At 48.0% G+C, this 24700-nt stretch overlaps 1 protein-coding gene across 9 annotated transcripts in view; it reads right to left on the bottom strand.

The window, feature by feature from the left end:
- The window catches only part of DAPK1 (death associated protein kinase 1), a 188592-nt gene that overhangs the window by 13469 nt on the left and 150423 nt on the right, over positions 1 to 24700 (bottom strand). For all 9 annotated transcript variants that reach the window (XM_078436895.2, XM_078436896.2, XM_078436889.2 and 6 more), the window contains exons 19-21: positions 20399 to 20476; positions 7658 to 7880; positions 178 to 366 (exon numbers count right to left, since the gene is read on the bottom strand). In XM_078436895.2, the coding sequence (XP_078293021.1) occupies positions 178 to 366; positions 7658 to 7880; positions 20399 to 20476 (490 nt within the window). The remainder of the gene's footprint in view (positions 1 to 177; positions 367 to 7657; positions 7881 to 20398; positions 20477 to 24700) is intronic.

Genomic DNA, 24700 nt, shown 5'->3' with positions numbered 1-24700 from the left:
CCAGCCATGCTTCACTGGGTCATCCCAAGGTCACTTTGTGCGGCTCTTCCTCTGTCCTTCGTGGGGCTGTGACACATGCAGCGGGAGAGGCCCCCTGGGTGGGGGGGGGGGGTGATTTACAGTCCGGGCAAAGGGACTCTGGGCGCGCTCCCCGGTATGGTGGGCGGGCTACTGTACCGTTCAGATAGGCGTTCTGGATGTCGATGGCCTTGGTGGACTGGTCATCGGCCGCGCAGTGCGGGTGCTGGGGCGGGGCCACCACCACCTCTAGGGTCCCCCTGGTGAGACCGGGCTCGAACATCATGCTGCGGCTCCTGACGCTCACGTGCTCACAGCCCGGGTACAGGTTGCTGATGCTCACGGAGCCTGCAGGAGGAGAGGAGGCAGTGAGACCCCGCCCAGGGCGGCGTGTGTGCATGAGCCCCTCCCACCTCGCCATGCCTTGCCCCTTCCCACGACAGGACACTCTTTCGTCCCCACCCCCTGCTGGGCTGTGTGGACCCCTCCCGTGTGCTATGCGGCAGCGGTTCAGGGATGTTGCCTGGATTCGTTCTGGCTGCTGCACCTCCCACATGCCTTTCCTGAGCTGCTCTGGGCCCCAGAGACGGACCCCATGGGCTGCATCTCTGGGGTCCCCCGGCCACTTGGCTTCTGGTTGGGGTCAACCAACGGAAGGCCCTGGACAGGCTGCAGGGAGAGAAGGCCCAGGCGTCTCCCCCCCGCCCCCCCACCCCGCCCCATCACTCCCAGCTGCTTCTCTGAATCCAGTTGTGTGTCTGTGACCCTAGACACCAGAGCGGCTTTACCCCTGGGGTCCAGCTTTCCCAGGAACACGATTTCTTCCTCTTGTCTTTACAGCCCGAAGGGAGGTAACGGCTTCCTTCTGTTCCAGGACTTGGATGCTTCACTGTCTCTAGAATGATCCCCTGACTTTTGTCCAGGACACTGTCCTTCCATTAATGTCCCCACCTGGCCCCTGACAGATGCAGATAAAGCGGTACCACTTGGTACATGAGATGGTGTTAGGTTGACTGCAAATAGATTCTACACAGTGGCAGGCTAGGATTCTCCAGGGAGAGCTGACAGGACTTGGTAAAAGGTAGGCATTGGTACACCTCGGTGAGTTTTCATTAGGAAAGAGTTTTTATACAATATTTTTAAAATAATAATTTCATGGTGGGGGGGTGCCTGGGTCGTTCAGTTGGTTAAGCGACTTGGGCTCAGGTAATGGTCTCACTATTCCTGGTATCAAGCCCCACATCTGGCTCTATGGTGACAGCATGGAGCCTGCTTGGGATTCTCTGCCCCTCCCTGTTTGCCCTTCCCCTGCTCTCTCTCCTTCTCTCTCTCAAAATAAATAAATAAACTTAAAAAAATAATTTCACGGGGATATATTGAAATCATAGAAAGAAAACATGATTTTTTGCTAACTGCTGACCTCTAGTGGTGAAAAGTGGCAGGGCAGGCCTGACGGAGAAGGTCAGAAGACCCATATAAGCTACCAAAACTGAAACAGGAAGAAATAGAAAATTTGAACAGACCCACAACCAGTAAAGAAATTGAATCAGTAATCAGAAATCTCCCAGAAAACAAGAGTCCAGGGCCAGATGGCTTCCCAGGGGAATTCTACCTAACATTTTAATGCCTATTCTTTTGAAACTACACCAAAAAATAGAAATGGAAGGAAAACTTCCAAACTCATTCTATGAGGCCTGCATTACCTTGGTTCCAAAACCAAAGGCCCCACTACAAAGGAGAATTACAGACCAATTTCCCTGATGAACACGGTCGCAAAAATTCTCAACAAGATACTAGCAAATCAAATCCAACAATACATTTAAAGAATTCACCACAATCAAGTGGATTTATTCCTGGGATGCAGGGCTTGTTCAATACCCCCAAATCAATCAACGTGATACACCACAGATTAATAAAAGAAAGGATAAGAACCACATGAGCCTCTCAACAGATGTAGAAAAAGCATCTGAGAAAATATGGCATCCTTTCTTGATAAAAACTCTCAAAGGGGCATCTGGGTGGCTCAGCTGTAAGCACTGGACTCTTGATTTCAGCTCACGTCATGATCTTACAGTTCATGAGGTCGAGCCCTGTGTTGGGCTCTTCACTGGCAGTGCAAAGCCTGCTTGGGATTCTCTCTCCCCCTCTCTCTGCCCCTCCCTGGCTCGCTCTCTCAAGATAAATAAATATACATTTAAAAATTTTTTTAAACCCTCAAGAAAGTAGGGATAGAAGGAACATACCTCAACATCATAAAGGCCATATAAGAAAGACCCACAGCTAATATCATCCTCAATGGGGAAAAGCTGAGAGCTTTCTCCTTAAGGTCAGGAACATGACAGGGATGTCCACTCTCATCACTGTCATTGAACATAGTATTGGAAGTCCTAGCCTCAACAATCAGACAACAAAAAGAAATAAGGAGCATCCAAATCAGCAAGGAAGAAGTCAAACTTACATTCTTCACAGAGGACATGATACTCTATGTGGAAAACCCTAAAAGACTCCACAAACTGCTTGAATTGATACACAACTTTAGCAAAGTCGCAGGATATAAGATCGATGTACAGAAATCTGTTACATTTCTACACACCAATAATGAATCATCAGAAGAAGAAATCAAGGAATCAATCTCATTTATAATTGCATCAAAAACTGTAAGATACTAGGAATAAAACTAATCAAAGGGGTAAAAAGTCTGTACACTGAAAACTAAAGAACGTTTATGAAAGAAATTGAAGAAGACACAAAGAAATGGAAGAACATTCCATGTTCATGGGTTGAAAGAATAAATATTGTTAAAATGTCAATACCACCCAAAGCAATCTACATATTCAATGGACGCCCTATCAAAATAACACCAGCATTCTTCACAGAGCTAGAACAAATAATTCTAAAATTTGTATGGAACCAGAAAAGACCCCCAATAATCAATCTTAAAAAATAAAACCAAAGTTGGAGGCACCACAATTCCAGACTTCAAAATGCATTACAAAGCTGTAATCATCCAGACAGTACGATACTGGCACAAAAACAGACACATAGATCAATGGAACAGAATAGAGAACCCAGAAATAGACCCACAAATGTATGGCCAACTAATCCTCAAAAAAGCAGGAAAGAATATCCAATGGAAGAAGGACAGCCTCTTCAGCAAATGGTGTTTGGAGAACTGGACAGCAACATGCAGAAGAATGAACCTGGACCACTTTCTTACACCATACACAAAAATAAACTCAAAACGGATGAACGACCTAAATGTAAGACAGGAAGCCATCAAAATCCCTGAGGAGAAAACAGGAAGCAACCTCTTTGACCTCAGCCGCAGCAACTTCTTACTAGATGTGTCTCGAGAGGCAAGGGAAAAAGCAAAAATGAACTACTGGGACCTCATCAAGATAAAAAGCTTCTGCGAAGGACTGGGACCTCATCAAGATAAAAAGCTTCTGCGAAGGAAACAATCAACAAAACTAAAAAACAACCAATGGAATGGGAGAAGATATTTGCAAATGACAGATCACATAAAGGGTTAGTATCCAAAATATAAAGAACTTATCAAACTCAACACCCCCAAAAAACAAATAATCCACTGAAGAAAAGGGAAGAATACATGAATAGACACTTTCCCAAATAACACATCCAGATGGCTCATGAACACATGAAAGATGCTCAACATTACTCATCATCAGGGAAATACAAATCACCACAATGAGATACCACCTCACACCTGTCAGAATGGCTAAAATGAACAACACAGGAAACAACAGGTGTTGGTGAAGATGCAGAGAAAGGGGAACACTTTTGCCCTGTTGGTGGGAATGCAAACTTGTGCAGCCACTCTGGAAAATGGTATGGAGGTCCTCAAAAAATTAAAAATAGAATTACCTCATGACCCACCAATTGCATTACTAGGTATTTATCCAAAGGATTCAAAAATGCTGATTTGAAGGGGCACATGTACCCCAATGTTTACAGCAGCACTATCAACAACAGCCAAATTATGGAAACAGCTCAAATGTCCATCAACTGACGAATGGATAAAGAAGATGTGGTTTATATATACAATGGAATACTACTTGGCAATGACAAAGAATGAAGTCTTGCAATTTGCAACTATGTGAATAGAACTACAGTGTATTATGCTCAGCAAAATAAGTCAAAAAGAGAAAGACAAATATATGATTTCCCTATATGTGGAATTTAAGAAACAAAACAAATGAGCATAGGGGAAAGGAAGAAAAAATAAAATAAAAACAAAGAAGGAAGCAAACCCTGAGAGTTTGTTCTTTTTAAAAGAGATTTTTTTATGTGTATTCATTTTTGAAAGACAGAGACAGGGTACAAGCAGGGGTGGGGCAGAGAGAGAGGGGGACACAGAATCTGAAGCAGGCTCCAGGCTCTGAGCTGTCAGCACAGAGCCCAATGCAGGGCTCGAACCCACGAACTGTGAGATCATGACCTGAGCCGAAGTCAGATGTCAACCGACTGAGCCACCCAGGCGCCCCTGGAGTTTGTTCTTAAATACAGAGAACACACTGAGGATTATGGAGGGGAGGTGGGTGGGGGGATGGACTAAATGGGGGATGGGCTTTAAGGAGGGCACTTGTTGGGATGAGCAGTGAGTGTTACACGTAAGTGATGAATCACTAAGTTCTACTCCTGGAACCAATACTACACAGTATGTTAAGTAACTTGAATCTAATTTAAAAAGGAAATGAAAAAGACACTTCTTCCCACTTGTTCTTCTCTGGGGACAGCAGGCAGCGGCCCCTGCAGGGTGGCTCCTGGACACTCGCTCCCCCTCTGCTCTGGGTCATCTCCTTCCTCCTGCAGCCCCACATGCCACAGCTGTGATACTCAGCTGGCCACAGAGCGAGTGTATGTGTGGTGGCCAGACCACGCAGCATGGGGTAGGGACCAAGTGACCTGAGTGCCTGCAGACAGGGGTGGCAGACATGTCCCCTGGTCTTGGCTTTCTGGCTGGTGTCAGCCCCCGACCTCCAGCATATTCAGGAGATGACCTCGGAAAGGGCCAAGTTGTTAACACGAACCAGCTCCCTGCTGTCTGCGAGATATGAATGCACTTGCGTGGAACATTTATATCCGATATCGGGGATGTGAATCAGTGTACCCAGAGCTTCCAATTTTCCACAAAGAGCCCCGTATCCAAATTTCTTGGTGAATGAGTTCTGAATGTCAGCAGTAAATCCAATTTTCCTCCTCCCCGTCTCTTGTATCACATATAGCTGGGTTTCAGCCTCTGCTTTAGACACACATTATGTCTCTGAGGCCCAGGTTACTTCTCTCTAAAGTAGGTTCGTGAGAATCCAGTGAGATGACATATGTGCGCCACCTGAACCCAGGTCAGCACAGAGGCGGTCAACCACAGGCTGCTCTCCACTCTTTCTTGCTTCTAGGTTTTACTGCAGTCTCCCCAAGGGGCAGCCACTTTGTCAGCTGGATCTCCTTGTGGTGTCCCCTTGGCCTGCTCTTGTGTCTTTCCAGCATCTGCCACTTTCTTCAATCTTGCGAATCCCCAAGGGGACTTTCTTTCACATGAGTGACCAGGGAGAGCAGACCTGTGCCTCCTGAGAGAACAAAGCCGCCCGCTCCCAGGAGAAGGGACTACCACGTGATGGTCCCTCCCTTCAGCTGCTTCTGGTGGCAAAACCAGCATCGACGCCAGGGCACCAGGAAGATTCTAAAGAACTGAGTCACGTGGGACACAACAGCAAGCAGTGATTACCTCCTAGCAGCTCTGTGGGGGAAGCCTGACCCCACTAACCTGTTATCTTGACAGAAATTTGAGGGTTCGGACTGGAGAGACAGCTCTGAACAATTCTAAACAGAGGAAGACCCTCTGTGTCTCTGCCGACTGCGGCCAAGTGGCTTCTCTGGTCCAGAGCAGACTTCGTCCTCCACAGAACCTTCTGTGACCGAGCCCCACGACCAAGTCTCCCTCGGCGCTGCCTGGAGGACGCTGCTATAGCACCGTGACCCTGGCTGATAATGCAGCCTTCCTGAGGCGCGTTTTATCAAGGATCTACTTCCAGATTCTTCCAGATGTGGAAGATGAGTGGAGACATTACTTCGGAGAGGTGAGGGATGCACAGGAGATAGAATCTGTGGCTGGTTCAGTTCAGCTCATGGGCTTATAGGGCATAATCTTCATACCCAAAGAGGACTCACAGACATTGCAGATCCCAGGTCTAAATAGAGGTCTTTGTCTTTATCTCTGTCTCTCCCCCTTTCCCTCTCTCACACACAGATACACACTCACAAACAAGGGCGTGGTTCACACACAGAGTATGAACCTAATCATTAAATCTGGAAAACTACTGGCTTCAGACAAGGTGAAACCCATCTTACAAACTGAGCCCAAATTATGGGAGACAATGGGAAAATGTGTGTCTGAAATGCCCTTATACTCCAGACGGAGTTGTAAGCATCGTCCCTAAGCACTGGCTCGGGAGTCAGACACATCAAGAATGCCAGCTGTGTGACACCGGGCAGCCCATTTGACCCCTCAGGACCTCAGTTAAATACCCTGCAGGCTGTCGTGTGGATCAAAGGAGGTGTCACACGTACCACATTTTGTCCAGTGCCTGGCACACACTCGGTGCTCAGAAAGCACAAGCAATAGGTGTGAGCGACACTGTAGTCATACTAATTATAAATCCATTGTGGTTATTATCTCAGCGCCTGCTTGTAACTCCACTGCTGTTCACAGTAAAGAAGTTGAAAGGGCGTGTAAATCTCAGTCAACTGTCCCCCAGCCCTGACGAATGCTCCCCAGACACTCCTCTTCATGGACAGAGAGACTGCGTAGAAACAAAACGGTAAAACCACTGTTTTCAATGTGGGGGGACTGATGAGACACCTTGTAATATCACGTGTAGAAACTGAATCCCTGCACAAAATGGAGAGTGAGGAAACTCTGTGAAGGGTTATATTCTTACCTTTGCAAAACAGGACTCCCCCAATCAGGCTGCGTGTGAGTGGATGGACCAACCGCAAAATCCTTAGGGAGCCTTTCGAAACCACCAACCTACTTGGAGTCGCACAGGGATGGAACCGAATTTTGTTGCTGTGTTCCTGAGTCACTGGGTGTGCCCAGCATTCCAAAAAGAAAGCCTAAGGGGGAGAACCCATCTTGGGGCCAATATTCGACGTGCACAATCTGGAACCTGTATTTGTTCATGTGACTTGTGTCTTCAAGGGCCGGGTACCCTGGTCTGTATTTTTACCCATGTAGCAGATATGTTTTATTCTGTCCCATTGCATTTAAAATACATTCACATAAATTGCACATAGCATACAATTCACCTCATTACCCATTTTAGAGTAGAACACGACACCATTCTGTGATCCGCGCATTTGCAGTCTGGATCTTTGTGTCTGTGACCATGACTTTGGTGAGGCCCCGTCCTTGCTATTACTGGGGCATCTGCACCAGCAGGCCAACACATGGCCCACAGCCGGGGTAGAGTAACACCTAAAGCCACCAAGACAGTGAGATCTGGTCACCCCAGGCCAGGTAACCCAACACAAAGCTAGCACTCCTCCTAGACCGTGACAGGAGACAAGCACAAAAGCAAGCACCTAGTGGAGAGGCAGGGGCAGGGGAGGAGGCGCCTACCTGCTGGTTTGGATGCCAGGGGTGAGGGCGGGAACCTGGCGGAGCTGGCGGAGGAAAGTCTGGGCCGGCGTCTTCTGAAGAAGCTTCTCAGCAGCCCACACTTGAGAGACTCCACCAGGGTGGTCTTCCCCGAGCCTGAGTGGCCGAACAGCTTCAGTTTGATTCTGGGTTGGAGGTTCTGTGTGGGCCGCAGCTGCTGGATGAAGAGTCCTCGGTGCGTATCCTGCACAGATGAAAAGGGGCGAATTAGCCACAGAGAAAGAGAAGGCTCTGAGCAAACAGCCAATGCCGACTCTTACAGTTAGGAACTCTCGCCGTGTCCTTCCTCAGAGTTCTCTTGTGATGAGAAGGTTTAAGAGCTACTCGCTTGGGAACTTTTAAATATGCAATACAGTATTATGAATTGTGGTCCCATCCTGTACAGCACATCCTGGCATTTACTTATTTTACCCCTGGAAGTTTGTACCCTGGTCTGCGACGCTTACCTGTGTTGCAGACGTTTTATTCTGTCCCATGGTATCTATAAAAAAGATTCATGTACAGTGCACATAACACGTAATTGACCATTTCCGAGTGGTCTGGAAGGCTTTCCGAGTGGTCTGGAAGTTCCGAGGCTTTACTGCATATACAATGTGTACAACCAGCACTGCATTGGGATCTAGAGCATTTCCACCCCCTAAGGAAGCTCTGTAGCTATAACCAGTCACCGCCTTTCCCTGCCCGGGTTCTGGCAACCACTGGTGAGCTTTCTGTCATCAGGGAGGTGCCCATGTCCATGGCATTTTGGTGCACAAGAAATGGGGTGAAGTAATTCCTGTGAAGCCATCAATTTAAAGGGGAACCAGGGTCAGCCCGTCAAGAGTGGCCAGGGACCCCTGCTCCTTTGTGTGGAGGGGCCCCGTTCCCTCACAACACCATGATGGCACCAGATGCTGAGAAGGGGCATCAGGAAGTACATACATGATGCTGTGGTGGGGCTGGGGACCCCGTAACCTTCCCACTGTCCTCTCTCAGCCCTGCAGAGAGAAGCAGGATAATTCACACATTCACTCACTCACTCGCTCATCAGCACACATTTATGGAGGCCCCCATGGGCTGAGCAAAGTGCAGGGAACAGGAAGGTGTAGACCCGACCCAGATCCGTGTCCTGGGGACACAGAGACACGTGAACACTGACACCAAAGACAACAAGAGCACTTTGATAGGACAGTGTGGGCAGGTGTTCTGTGCACCCAGAGAGCCCACCTGGACTCCTGCACAGTCAGGCACGGCTCTCGCCGCCCTGGCTCCATCCACCCTCACAGCCAGCCTGCTTTCCCACCCCCAGCCTGATCCTGGCCCCAGAACAGGGGCCTGTTGGGAGTGTGGGGTGCAGGCTCAGGGTCCTTCCCCGACCCAGGATGGTCCCTCCGCTTTAACCTGCTAACTTCCATACATCCGGGGGGACCGCTTTTACCGGGTTCTCTTCCAGAACGTTCCTCCCCAGGAGGCTCCAGCCCAGGTGGGGTTCTCCATCATGACCCCGCTAGACTGTAGGGTGTGGTGGGATGATCTTCCCCCTCAACTGGGAGCCAACTTGAGGAGAAAGTCGTGTCCCCAGCACCTGGCAGGGAGGTGCTCAATAAAGGGGTGTGTACAAATGACAGGACTCAGGGGGACCTGCAGGAGCCTCTCAGAGGGAACTGCCTGCTTTTAGTCTCCTGTGGTCTCAGGCCTGGCAGACACTGCTTCCAGCTCTCATCCCGGGAGGGGGGATGTCCTGCTGGCCTCTTCCCGCTGAGCCACGGTGGCTTCTTCCACTGACCACCCAGCAGGCTCACCTGTCAGACTCCACTCCTTCCCCATTTTCTCTGTGTGACCCTGACCTTCCTTCTCCACATGGCAACACTGCCTCCTAGTGGGCACGGTGGGAATGGGCGCTACGTTTTCAGTTCTTGATGTTGGGGGTGCTCGTGGATGTGGGTGCTATGTGTCCACACACGTTTACACATGTCCTGGACGGTAACAACTCCCTGGGTCCACCTGAGCGCTGAGAGTCTGCTGAGCATTTATTTAAGAGAAAAACTTGCTTATGATTACATGACCTTAGGCTTAACTGCATGCCACATATGACCCAGCCTGTTTTGGAGAGTGTGTTATCTCAATAGTTGAGGTTTCCAAGAATGCAAATGCTTAATAAATTGGTAAAAAAAACCCTCACGAGCTCCTACCCTCACTTGCGAAAATCAGGTAGACAAGCTGCTACAGTGTCCGCGTGCCATCCCAGCACTCCAGGATGCACGGGTGTCTGCAGGCACTTCATAGTGACCGTGCACGGGTCCCCATACCTGCCAATTTCACTACAACCCTCATGCCCTGGGCCCCAGCATTTATACACTGCAACACATTATATTTCACTATAGATATTCCCTTTGATGTCTCTGGTATGTCACAGGGAGGCCATTCCATTCACATTTAACATAATCTGTGCAGGTACTTGTCATCTGTGAACTCCTCCCCCTGCCCAGTGCTCTGTAGAACTTGACGCTGTCCTTATTCTAGCTTCTCCCTTAGCCGCAAATTCCAATAGGTTCAGACACAAAGCCCTGCAGGGGAGGGAAAGGGCTGGGGGACCCCTGAATTGTGACCCAAGTCAGTGCAGAGGCTGAAGATGTTCTGTTGTGACACAGTCACTCATCCCAGAGCTGCCCACCAGGCGGGAAGAGATGGGGTGCTAGCTGGATCTCTCCCTGATGCCATGTAGTGTTACAGATAAGCCCTTGACCCCAGAAGCAAATCTGCCTCCCAACCCTCTAATTTAACCTTCAAAGACTGCCCTTTCCCCTTCCTTTCCAATCAGTCCCTGGCACTCCCTTCCCCTGCACAGGAAGCATCTAAACTGCAGTCACCATGTCCTGTGAGCATCACCATCCACTAGGAGTATCTCACCAAGAGGAATAGAACATTCTCCACTTATTTTGTAACACACAGCTTACTAACATAAGATTCTTTTGAGGACACCAGTGTCCTCTTCTCCTGTGACAGGGGAAAGGCAGAAAACCTGCTTCTGGCTGTAATCCAACCACCGGCTCCCAGGGACAGTGTGCAATTAGTTGGTTTGTGGCCCTTTTCTGCTTTGTGCACTTCTGATCTTGGCACCTTGACTTTGGCCATCACGTGCCCTGTGTGCCAGATTGAGGGTATGTGTGTCCCCTCTGCCTGAGTCCCTCAGGCCCTTGCAGTCTGAAGACCTAGAGGCTTGGTAACCATGGCACACTGCTGCAGCCCCAGCAAACTTCCAGAAGTTTCTTTGGCTTGCTCCAGGGCAGCTGAGGGAAGTCATGTATATGCTTTGCTCAGTGCTGCCCTCAAATGACTACAGTTCACTCCTTTAAATTCCATGCAGGGTATTGGGGGGCTAGAAGCTGCAGGTAATGTGTTTGCTGCTTCCCCGGCCAGACCAAGAACAGAGGCAGGCAGGGATGAAAACTCTCACTTGGTCCTAACTCTAGTCAAGGTTCTCTGTGTCTTGCCCTGTCCTTGGCCAAGTTAGTTTACTTTTAGCAAGAATCCTGTTCAGTCAGTTTAGTAAAAATCCCACTCCTTCCTACGTGATGAAATTTCTCACCTCTCCCCTATATCTGATCACCTGGCCTGCTTTGGCAAGAATCCTGTTGAGTATGTCCCTACACACAGGCTCTGGGATACCGGTGTGATAAGGTGAGCCATGCCTCACGTTTTCCTTCTAACCCCCAAATCTGACCCAGGGACACTCAAATGCTCCCAATGACATTCCTTGTATACCCCACGCTGCTCCCCCATGATGCCCTTGCCAGGGGTTCTCCCTGCTTCCCCACCCACTGGCTGTGCTGGGACTGCCTCATCCACCCTTCACCTTCTCTTTGGAAAGAAGACAAGTTTGGAAACAGCTCCCCATCAAGATGGACAGATCTGCCATAAGGCAAGAAAGCAAAATATGAGTCTTCTCCTTTCTAAGGAGACCCAACCTGGTCCTGCAGGATAATCCCTCCTCTTGCTCACTAAGAGCCTTGGAGAATCTGAACACAACCGATTTTGATGCAGAAGTACAACAGAAGGTGCTGAAATCTCTCCCGGACTGCAGGTGGGTGGCGCATTTTCTCTTGTCACCAGTAGGCGGCGGCACAAAGACTGTTGGGGCCTAGAGCAGTGTCCCAGGGAAGGCAGCTGCCATCACCAGACAGGCGTGCTCTCCAAGGCTGACTGTGGTTCTGACGCAGAGAGGGCCTGAGGAAGACAGTGAGTTTGCCCCCCCTCCCCCCGCCCCACAGCTCTGAAGGTGGGAGAACACCGATTTCTTTGGAGGGAGCACACAAGTCCCTCTGTGGTCTCTACCTACCAGGAGATCCAAGGCCACCTGTGCCCTGGTGGCCACAAAGCCCCGCCTCATCAGACCTTCCTGCATTAACACCAAGGACTACCGTGTTTCCTAAATTCTGGCTCCTGCCTTGGAGTATTCTCCTGTGGTTAGTGCAGAGGTGAGGGCTGGGGTGGCCATGGCGGTGAGCCTCTAGCAGGTGAGTCTGCCAGGCTTGGGTCTCCCCAAGCCTGTGGGGAAAGCAGCAGGGAACGTGAGGATCAGAATTCTGAACCAGTCCTGCCTTCCAGGTGGTCAGAAGGTGTATTTTGTAAGTAGGAGGCACAACATGGACTATTTCCCCATTTGCTTTTGTTAACTTTACACTTTAAATATTTACCCAGGGATGGGCACCCTCCATCTGCACTCCTGCCCATGGGTCACAGTGTAACTGAGCCTGGAAAACCCCATCCAAGTGCCGTCATATCTCACCTGGCTTCCAAGACCACTTCCTACCTGGTCTCTGTCGGGGCAGTCAGAGGGCAAGTCCCAAAATGAGAGTCAGATTTTGCTCCCACCTGCTGAACACAACTGGACCAAACCCAGTCTCCTGACCTAGGTTTGTAAAGCTGCCTACCTCTCTGATCAGTCACCATTCTCTCCCAGACCACCAAGCTCAAGTCCTGGTGCAGGCCCATCCCTCTCCTTTTTGTTTTCTGGGACACACCCACCCAGCTTTTTACTGCCCCAGGCCCTTTGCACTCACTTTTCTCTCTGCTTCCTCCCCACCATCTTCTCTGGTTGCCTCCCCTCTCCAATCTTTCATGTGTTGGTTTAAATGTCACCAGCAGAGTGGGTGGAAAGTAACTCCCCTCCCTTCTCTAATTTCACCCTGTTTGAATCCCTGCACTTACAGCAGGGGCAACGATCCTTCTATAAAGGGTCAGGTGGTCTCTCCTATGATTGTCATGTACCCAGAAACCGGCCATAGATAGTAGAAAGTCAATGGGTGTGGCTGTGTTCCAATAAAGCTTTATTTACAAAAACAGGTGGTGGACCCACTTTGGCTGGGAGGCCATTGTTTGCCAACCCCTGACTTACCCCATCTGGTATTTTTCTTTATTCGTTTTTTGGCTGACTTTTGCTTCTTTTGTTCACTGTGGTCTCTCCTGTGCCTAGAATAGTTCTTAGCATATCTAGACACTGTGAATATCTTTTAAATGAATATTATTTGGTAACTGCATTGCTCTTTGATGCCCTGGGGAATCCTGGTTTCTAGCTAACTTTCTTCCTGCACCTTTACCCCTGGCAATTTAGCTCCACTTTCCCATCAGCAAAGATGACTAAACATCAGCAGATTGACAGGGAAGACCATCTGAAATCTGGGAAAGCCAGATAAGAGCACAGGGAGGTGATGTGGCTTTCCCCACATGGCAGGATGCAATTAGACCCAGCAGGGAAGGAGCAGCAAGTCTTAATTATGCAAATGTAGTTTCCTTGTGCTGAATTTTAAATTCTGGGTAAATTCTACACTTTATCCTATTTTCCAAAATATTCCCAGGCACCTTTCTTCACTGTCTCATCTTAAGTGTAAGAACAGCAACTATTTTAATGCCAGCTTATTAAAATCTAATTGGAAGGACAATCAAGCCCCCCAGTGTGAGGGCACTGAACACGCAGGTGGGAAGAGACGCATGTGGTGGGCTCTGTGGGGGGCACCAGAGGCTCCCGCACACGGCTGCCCCCCAATCACTTGGTGGTGAACTGGGTCACAGCACACCTCGCCCAGCTCAGGCCTGTCCCGGGTTCTTCCTTTCCCCACAAGCTCTGGCCTGGCCACCCCCACCCCCACCCTGCCCAGATGCACTGGCTGCAAGGTCTCATCTCTTCAGGGTCAGCCCCCCTGAGCTGTCTGAGGACCCAAGTAGCCTCTCGCTGTGCTCTGGCCAGTCCTCTGCTGCCCCCTGCAGGTCAACAAGATGACTTAGGTTTTATTTCTGGAACAGGAAGCCCCTGGCTTCCCCAGCAAACCTTTAAAAATCTGTTCCTAGGCTTGTCAACTGATTAGATGTGAATTCAAGGGGGCATTTCTGTTGCTAATTTGGTCTACTTGGAAACCTATTTCAAGGCCACCCCCCTGCTGTGCAGATACAGACTTATCCCCATGAATGTGTTTAGGATCCACAGGGAGGGGGGTCTTACAGAGGATGGTTCTCTCCCAGGGGTGTCAGGAAATGTGCAGTTTTTTATTTCACAATGAATGGGGGAGGGGCCAAGATGACTGGAGCTGCTTGGGGGTCCTCTTATCTTGTAAGGACAGGAAGTCCCACCACCCCAAACTGCCCACTGCACCCTGGTGAGAAAGACTGGGAACATCAAGAAAAAATGACATGGAAAGGAAATTGGTGACACGATGCTCCTATGTAGAGATTGCCCTCTTCCTTTCCCTTATCCGCGGATCCTGGTGTGCTCACTCTCCTCCAGGGACCCGACTTATAACTGCAAATACATCTACTGTCTTGGCTTCTCTGAAGGTATCACCTACTCCTCCTGACAACCTACCACAAGTCCTTACTGACATCTTCTCCAGGGTCGCTCCTGTGATGCCTCAACCACTTTCAAGAACCAGATTCCGGGACCGGGTGTCCCCAATTCCAGGCAGTTACTTATTTGAAAATATATTTATTTTAAAAGACACGAATGTGGTTAGAAATACGGGGCAGCCAACTCCTCCCTTTCTGCCTCATCAGGAAGCTGAGTCTAGAGCCTTCTGAGGGAATGACTGTGGCAAACAAATCATGGGTCTCAGTGAACACGGAGTCCAGGAGACTCTGCTGAAGGGAGCAGGCCGTGGGGACCCCTGGAAGGAGATCGGGGCTCACCGCACAGCGGGTGAGCTCAACACGGGGAAAGACCCCTGTCCCGCAGCTGGTGAGGAGTTGGCACTGAAGCCCGGAGCCCACTGAAGGCCACAGGACATCTTATTTCAGGACTGACTCTGGGTGCTGCACTGATGAGCGTTTGCGTAGCCTCACTGAGCCCCGCTTTCCTGCAGGAACATCTCCATCTTTGGGATGTTGTAAAATCACAGCACCTGCCACACATGGACGGTTGAATGATGGCTGTTGTAACGCTGGCTCTCAAGGGGGCCCACTTGCCTTGTTGACACTCCCACATCTGCTCCTGGGTGCTGGGTCACAGGAGGGGCCACCACAGGGAAATTCTTATGTTTCCCCGGGACTCAGAGATTGGTTTGCAGGCTACCAGAAACAACAGCAAACACACGGTGCTTACTGTGTGCAGACACTGGTGTAAAGACAACATTTACATCATCACCATACTGTCAGGCAGATCTACAATTACCCCATTTGACAAACAGGAAACTGAAGCTAAGCAGGTTTCTATTTCCCAAGCCAGAAAACAGCAGTGTTGGGATTTGAACCCAGGCCATCTGACTCCTGAGTCTGTGCACCCAGCCATCAGTTTATATTTTGCCTCTCAAAGCAAAAAGAGAGAGGAATCTTTCTGTGGACTCTGGGCACTAACAGGGATGATGTCCTTTGATCACAGGTATTAAAATGACTTTTTTTGCGCTGACCTCTCCTTAGAGAAAAATCCCAGGATAATGGCAAAATATCAGAATATCAGAAATATCAGAACATTGGAATATTCTCTCTCCCATCTGTCTTTTAAAAAGCTAGGCACCCTTCTCACTGCCACGTAGTACTCCATTGTGTATATAAACCACAATTTCTTTATCCATTCATCAGTTGATGGACATTTAGGCTCTTTCCATAATTTGGCTATTGTTGAGAGTGCTGCTATAAACATTGGGGTACAAGTGCCCCTATGCATCAGTACTCCTGTATCCCTTGGGTAAATTCTTAGCAGTGCTATTGCTGGGTCATAGGGTAGGTCTATTTTTAATTTTTTGAGGAACCTCCACACTGCTTTCCAGAGTGGCTGCACCAGTTTGGATTCCCACCAACAGTGCAAGAGGGTTCCCGTTTCTCCACATCCTCTCCAGCATCTATAGTCTCCTGATTTGTTCATTTTGGCCACTCTGACTGGCGTGAGATGATATCTGAGTGTGGTTTTGATTTGTATTTCCGTGATGAGGAGCAACGTTGAGCATCTTTTCATGTGCCTGTTGGCCATCCGGATGTCTTCTTTAGACAAGTGTCTATTCATGTTTTCTGCCCATTTGTTCACTGGGTTGTTTTTCGGGTGTGGAGTTGGAAATATGGCCCTTTGTAGCAACGTGGATGGAACTGGAGAGTATTATGCTAAGTGAAATAAGCCGTACAGAGAAAGACAAATACCATATGTTTTCACTCTTATGTGGATCCTGAGAAACTTAACAGAAACCCATGGGGGAGGAGAAGGAAAAAAAAAAAAGAGGTTAGAGTGGGAGAGAGCCAAAGCATAAGAGACTCTTAAAAACTGAGAACAAACTGAGGGTTGATGGGGGGTGGGAGGGAGGGGAGGGTGGGTGATGGGTATTGAGGAGGGCACCTTTTGGGATGAGCACAGGGTGTTGTATGGAAACCAATTTGACAATAAATTTCATATATTGAAAAAATAAATAAATAAATAAATAAACTGAGAACAAACTGAGGGTTGATGGGGGGCGGGAGGGAGGGGAAAGTGGGTGATGGGTATTGAGGAGGGCACCTTTTGGGATGAGCACTGGGTGTTGTATGGAAACCAATTTGACAATAAATTTCACATATTGAAAAAAAATAAAAAAACAAAAAATAAAAAATATATATGTAAAAAATATATATATTTATATAAAATATATAAATTTATATAAATTTATATATTTAATATATATATTATTTATATATATATTTATAAATATTATAAATAAATATATATTTATTTATATAAATAAATAAAAAGCTAGGCACCAAAACACAAGGGCGCCAATTGGTGGGAGAAAATAAAGGAAATCCGAAACCGGGACAGTGCAAGAACGCACCTACCATGATTTAAAGATTCTAGACTGGAAGACAGCCTACCGCCTCCCCTGGGCACACAGGGTTGGCAGGATCACCATACGAGCTTCCTTGTATTTGTATTTCTAATCATAAAAGCAACGTAAGCACATGGCAGGAAATCTGGGATCAGATTAAGGGAGAAAATACTTTTAAGCCCCTCAGTCTGATCCCTCTCTGCTGTCACTGGAGAGCCTGTCCTTCATGTACTTTGGTCTGGGCTTTACTCACTGTTTCAGACCTGTCACCACAATAACTTCCGGCTTTGCACCCAGTGTGGCCATCCATTTTAAAACAAAAGAATGGACCTTTCCTGTGTGTTAAACACGGCACAGCCCAAGGAAAAGCTGTGTCACCTTGTCCGAAGAGGATGTCTCCCCAGGTGACCCACCAGACAGGCGGGGATCATGGTTTGCCACTGATTTCTGCTTAAAAATGAGTGTCTGTCCCATCCCAGGGTCGCAGCTCTGTGAGAAGTCTCTGAGATGGTAAGCAGCACTCCAGGCCCAGAAAGATTCGCCAGAGGCTTCACTGTGAGGAACGCGGCCCACCGTGACCGCTGAGCCCTCTACACGCGGCAGGGACGTCACTAGGGCTCAGATTCGGGTGGTGGCACCCCGCATGGGTGAGAACCCTCCTCCGTGGAATGTGGGAAGCCTGAGAATCCCTGATCCGTGAGGTGTTCAGCCTAACGAAACTTTCCTCTCCACCAGTGGACTGTAAGAGAGATCTAACAATTCACAGTAAAACTGTGTCCTCATCAAGTGAGTTGCCAAGGCCAGATTTCAGGTCAGTTTCTTTTTGCTGTTGATGGATACTACAATGAGTGATCGACTTACAACCACCCTTCTCTTGTGACATGTCACCTATAAACATAGGCTCTGCACTCAAATGCAGGGCACCTTGCTATAAAGTCCACCCAGAGTCAAAGGTCGCAAACACTGAGCCAATCCAGCCGGTTGTTGTGTTCCAGACTGTTCCATTCTTCCATGTGCTGACTGACACACTGCTTTACTTTAAGGGAATTTGGAGATTAGGAGACTTTGTGGGCAAGTTCCTGGTTGATCTGCTGATAGTGACTCCCAGGCTCCACCCCCTCTCTTTCTGCTTGTAAACAAAACACTTTCCCTTGTTTTTCTAGTCCAAATTCTCCTCCACAGTGAGACAGTGCATGGCAGTGCAGAGTGGGAGAAAACAATGTCTACATTTAACGCATGCATTTCCTGTAAGAACATGTGAGTAAGGCTAGGGGTGCCTGGGTGACTCAGTCAGTTGGGCCTCTGACTCTTTCCATTTCAGCTCAGGTCATGATCTCACGATTTGTGAGTTCAAGCCCCGCGCTGGGCTCTGTGCTGACAATGTGGAGCCTGCTTGGGATTCGCTCTCTCTCTGCCCTGGCCCTGCTTGCATTCTCTCTCTCAAAAGAAATATATAAACAAAAAACATTTTTTAAAGATTAAAAAAAAAGAACATCTGAGTAAGGCTAAGAACATTTTTCCAGACTTCTCTTTCTGGAATTTCCAGAAGGAAGGGCACATTGAATCCCTGCAGTGGCCAGGGACATCTGTTTTCACGGGTCATCTTCCTACTGCCTTTGCAGCCAGCTCACAGACTCCGAAGCACAAAGGTGTGAAGAAGAATGATCTCTCCCAGCTCAACTCCAAGGCTGGGAAGGAAATTACTGCACCCATGTCCCCTCCCCCGCCCCACGGCCAGGACCCTGGGACCACTATGAAAATTCAGACTCTCAGTAGCTGTGGAGGGTGAGAGGTGATCATCCCTCCCAGGACACTTCCAATTTGTTTTTTTTTTTTTTAATATATATTTATTTAAGAGAGAGAGACTGAGGAAAGGGCAGAGAGAGAGGGAGACACAATCCCAAGCAGGCTCCAAGCTGCCAGCTCAAAGCCTGATCAGGGCTTGATCCCATAAACTGTGAGATCATGACTTGAGCCAAAACCAAGAGTCAGTTGCTTAATCGACCGAGCCACCCAGGCACCCCCTCACTTTCCAATTCATATGGGGCAGGACATCTATGGGATACCCCAAGCTTATTTTCGATAATCCCTTTCCATTGAGCACTTAAATCAACTGAATTATTATTTATTTCTAGAAAGTCTGTCTTTGAAAAATTACTACATGATTATAGTTGGCCCTTGAATAACACAGGGATTAGGGGTGCTGGACCCCCACACAGTTGAAAATCTAGATATATTTTTGACCCCCCCCAAACTTAACTACTAATAACACTCCACTGTTGACTGGAAGTCTTACTGATAACATAAACGGGTGATTAACACATATTTTGTATGTTTATATGGACCATGGACTATATTCTTACAATAAAGTAAGTGAAAGAAAAGGAAATGTAAGAAAATCATAAGGAAGAGAAAATAGATTCACAGCACTGTACTGTCTTTATTTAAAAAACGTGCATAGAGGTGGACTTTGTACGGTTCAAATCTGTATTATTTAAGGTCACCTATATTATAAGGAATTTGGAAAAAATATAGTAATGTTTACAGAAGGAAATGTTAGTTACCAAAATACCACTGTTAATATTTTCTATGTATTTCTATGTATACAGGAGAGATTATAATGTGCATATGTATAATTTATCTTCTGCTTTGAAACCCTGCAACATCCTAAGCACTGAACTTTTGTTACTAAAACCTCTTCAGAAATATTTTAGTGGTCAAAAACAGTTCTACCCTGTAGCTGTATAACAATTTACTAGACATCATTGTTGGTCATCTGTTTCCGATTTTTATTATTGTATTATATATAACTATATAACTATATATATATATATATAGTTATATATATAGTTATATATATAACTATATATAACTGCAATGAAACCTGCATGCATAAAACACTTTTTCCTGCATTTCTTTCATTTCTTTAGGATAGAGTCTCAGACACAGAGTTCCTACCTTAAAGGGTGTGACTAATTCTGAGGACTCCTGATACACATTGTTATGATCTGGGCTGGAAAGACACACCTGCCATTTACTTCATTTTGTCCTGTGTCCTTAAACCTTAGAGCAACAGTGTTTCCTGGATCAGAGCGTATCATGTGATATCTGGGGGCTCAACACATTAAGAAGGAAAGAAGCAGTCAGCCTTCTCATTTCCTGTCTACTTTGTGGGGACGGTTATTACAGAGAGGGCGGGAGGAGGGAAACCAGGCATAGCAACTGTAAGGACGTCACATGATTTCCATGTCCAAACACAGAAGAGGAAACTGATAGGTAGCTGATGCACTGACGCTAACTGTATGCAAGCCACAGGACAGGGACAGACACCTTTCAAATAACCCGTGTGCCCAAAGCCTCATTTTGTTCATCTCATTCTTTACAAAGAAAAAGGCAGACCTTTTCATATAAAACAGAGAATTTCAGACCGATAAACAGCATTTCTCACCTTCCGGAGCCTTGCAAGCAGACCTGCTACATGCTCGTGCTGTTCTGATTTAGCCAGCTCTTCTGCTGTCTTCCCATCCTGTTGGAGAAAAAGGATTAGTTTCTTTCCTTCTCACAAGAGCTGTTTGTTCCATACATTAGCTCTGCCTTCGGAGGCAGAAACAGGCATAACAGGCGTCAGAAACAAAGAAGGTGGATAAACAGTGTGTCCTAGATTCTTTCTCTTCTGTAGAATCCTTATTTCACTGGGCTTCCCAGGAAAAGAAGAGGAGAATTAGGAAAAAATTGTGCACTGGTGCCTTGAAGTCCATCGGTGCGATGTTTCAGACCCACAAGCTTTCATCACACTTGGCACCTCGTTGGCGAGCAGATTACCCCAAATCCTGAACCCCTCTCCAATAAAGCAGACAATGAAGACTTTCACAGATGCCAAATTCTAGTTAGTGCTAGCTAATGACTTAAATTCCTTCTAAGAACAAACCTCAGCACTCATAGGATGCTAGTTACTGGTAATAACTGTGCATTTCAAAGAAAAGGCTTAGTTTTATGGACCATTTTGACCTAAAGAGTTTCAGGGAACATAAAAGAAGGACATCAGAGTCTGCAGCACCTTTCAATTAGAGAATTTTCATAGGGCTGCAGTTTCGTAGCGAGCAAATTCACTTCCATTTCTGTGCCATGAATACGCACGACACCGGCTAACACGTACGGAGCACCTCCCGATATCATGCGCCTGGTCCAGCTCTCAGGGCTGTGCCTGCACTGACCCTCGGAGTCGCCTGGGAGAGGCAGGCACGGAGGCTGTTCGCATGCCCCCAAGGAGGAAATGGAGGCTTTGGGACTGTTCTGCTGCAGTTTTAAAGACATTACAAATTCGAAAGTAGAAAATTGCAATTTCCATGCAATTACATGCAGTATCTTTTCAACAAGAAGAGTTAGAAGCATCTCGGCCCCTCTGTCAATGTTTATCAGTAACCGCTAAAGTTCCATTCCCACGGAAGCTCACGGACGCCCGAATCTGATTCACAGCACATCTTTGAATTTCTCAACTCGAGTCATAATCTGAGCCATGCGCGGGGTTTCATGAGACCAGCGTTTCTCAGCCTCAGCACTGTTGACGTCTGGGACCAGATCAATCTCTACTGTGTGGGCGGGGCTGTCCTGCGCATGCGGAATGTTTAGCGCATCTCTGGCTTCGGCATCAGATGCCAGCAGCATCGCCTTTCCAAACACGTGACAACCCAAAGTGTCTTCATGAGACAATATAGGGAAAGCAAAAGGGACTTAACTCCTATAAAGCCACTGGCCTAAGGCAAGGGTTAAATGTTTCCATAGGCTTAGAGACAAAAATCTCCTTCTGGAAGGGAGAACAAGGGAGAGATGAGAGCCATTAGGGAGTAACGGTGGTCTGGGCAAAATTAAAGTAGCAATTTAAAGGCTCCTTGCACAAGTATTTCTGTTTTCCAGAAGTTCTAAAGGAACGTTGAACATGGGGAAAGGCATCCTGTGATTGTCTTGTATCCACTAAAAAGTAACAACCACAAGATAATGACTGTGGGACTGAAGGATGCTTCCCCACTGCTTGCTGTCACCCTTTGGAAACGTGCCTTTATAAGCCTTGCATGCTGTCCCTTCTGGGAGCAACATTCCTCCTGCTTGTTGGCTCCCTCGTACACAGGCTATCTCTAATAAGTTCTGCCTGCCTACTTTCTCTCAAGTTTAGGGTTGAGACTCAAAAACCTGGTCTTGGGGGTCCAGTAACATTCAGACACTGCCAAGCATTCCCTGGGTGGTGCGAGATGGCCCCGGTTGAGAACCACTGCCTTGGGCCGAAGCTGGAAGCTCACGTGGGTGCTCCGGGGAGGCAGTCTCCCACCCATCTCTCTCTCTCCCTTAAAGTCCCCAGGTGTCTCCAATGGGCAGTTGAGGGCTCCTCGTTTGCTTTGGGGTCAATTAGGGATCTTGTCGGACACCACAGCCCAACCAGGAATTCATGCCCAACTGCCCAGATCCTTACTGACATAAGAAAAGGCTTCAGGTTAGTGGTTCCCAAATCTGACCGCACACTGGAATCGCTGGGGTCCTTAATGCCTCCCAGTGCCTGCACATGTCCACTCCCTCTGGACACTCTGCTTCTCTAGGTCTGGTTGCCACCTGGACACTGTGGTTGTAAGTGTTCCCAAGTGATTCCATCGTGCAGCAAAGTTTGGGAACCACTGTCCCCACTGGGAAAAACTGAGCCTTGACTGAAGTTGTGTGCCTTCTGGCCACAGCACTTCTCTCAGAGACCCCAGGTCTGCACATGACACAGGCAGAGGACCTTCACTGGCAAAAGTTAGTGTCCATCATGGAGCCTTTCAAACAACAGGAAAACCCCCATCAACCACATGTCCTACATTTATACAGCACTTTACAGTTTGCAAAATGCTTTGCCCTAAGAGACACTATTCAGGCTCCCAAAAGAAAAGCCTGTCAGTGTAGTAGAAAGAACTTTGGAGTCAGATAGACCAGGTTGAAGTCCTGAATGTGTCCCTCACCAGCTACGTGCTCAGTCACTCGGCCTCCTGGAAAATTCTTCATCCGTATGCAGAAACAGACACCCTCACCACTTGAGCAGATTAGAGAAAACCAAATAGAAAGAACAGACTGTCAGTCGTGGAAAAGGAAGCAACAATAATTATTAATTAAAGAGCTGAGAATTCAGCCTTTCTCGGAGGGAATGGGGTAGGAGCTGGAAGTTTGCATTCTTGGCCTTGCTCTACCGTGGGCCCCTGCTGGCTCCCACAAGCAATTCTAACCCTTAGTGTCTTCTTGGTTACAAACAGTGGTCTGGGAGGGCCTCATTAAGAAGGTGATGTTTTGAGTTGAAACCTGAAGGAGATGAGAGGGCAAGCCATTTGGATACCTGAAGAAAGTCCTGTGAAGAGGAGCAAGTGCAAAGGCCCTGAGGCAGCAGCATGGCTATCATGTTTGAAGAACTTCAAAGAAGCTCATATGGCTCATGCGGTGCAGGGGGGTCAAAAGGAAGAGATGGAGCAAGAGACGGGTGTCAGGGAGGCAATGCGAGGGGCTGAGATTTAAGGGAACCCCCAACATAAGGACTTCTAAATTGATGGGGGGTCTGAACAGAAAAGGGACATGTTCTGATTTATATTTGAATAGAGTCACACAAGCTGCTGCCTGAGAAACAGACTGGACACGTGAGGGTAGAAGCAAGGAGATCAGTTAGGAGACCAGAACAAATAGCACATGATCATGGCCAAGGGTTCACAGCTTCATGGGGGACCAGCAGCCAATTCCAACAGAGCAAGAAAGGAGAGCAAATCATACCTGCCAGAGGGGGCTGGGAAAGAGGAGGCTGTCTGGGGCTCCAGTTTAATATCGAAAGATGAGAAGGAGTTAGTGTCCCAGAATCCTCCTGCCACTAATGTCATCTGCTACTATGTGCCTGGGTGCCTGCCACGAGGCATTAAAAGTCTCTTACTCTGGGGGCGCTTGGGTGGCTCAGTTGGTTAAGTGTCCGACTTCAGCTCAGGTCATGATCTGGTCGTTCCCAAGTTCAAGACTTCATCAAGTTCTGTACTGACAGTTCAGAGCCTCAAGCCTGTTTCATATTCTGTGTCTCCCTCTCCCTCTCTGCCCCTCCTCTGCTCATGTTCTGTCTGTCTCTCTCTCTCAAAAATAATAAAATAAACACTAAAATAGTCTCTTACTCTGAAAGAAGGAGCACATCATGTTACCTTATAGCAGGGGTGTGTGTGCACAGGCACCACATGCAGGGGAAGGAGGGGGTGGAAACGCATGAGATTCCAGAGGGAAAAAAGAGCATGTGCCAATTCGATGAGGTGGGAGAGAGTGAGGGGATTCCCACGACCTGCATAGAGCCCTGTTCTACCAGGTCCAGCTAAGGGGGGACAGGGGTGAAGGGTGAGGCTGGGCAGTGGAGGTCGGAGTTCACTGGCTCTTTCCAGAACCATAGATGTGGCAATCCAGACCCAGATCTGAGGATGAGCTGGTCCTGGGGGAAGCACAGAGGTCCTTAACCAGACAGAGGCCAGAGAACACAGTGCTAGGAGACCAAGAGGAACCCAGGATGTGGTCCCCAGGAGGATGCAGGGGAGGAGAGGCAAGCAGAGCTTCCCCTTCCACGGACTGGGCGACGTGCCACATGCTGACGCCCCCTGCAGAGGTCAGATACTGACAGAGAGGGGCAGAGCCAGAGGGAGAGGACGAACGCGGGGGCCGGGACACTGTGACGGTGGTGCCCCCCAGAAGGAGTCTTAGGGGGCGCTCCGGGACAAGC

The sequence above is a fragment of the Panthera onca genome, chromosome D4 (genome assembly GCF_046562875.1).
Source record: "Panthera onca isolate mPanOnc1 chromosome D4, mPanOnc1 haplotype 2, whole genome shotgun sequence".
In the NCBI taxonomy this organism is placed as follows: Eukaryota; Metazoa; Chordata; class Mammalia; order Carnivora; family Felidae; genus Panthera; species Panthera onca.
This window is presented reverse-complemented; position numbering and strand designations above follow the sequence as displayed.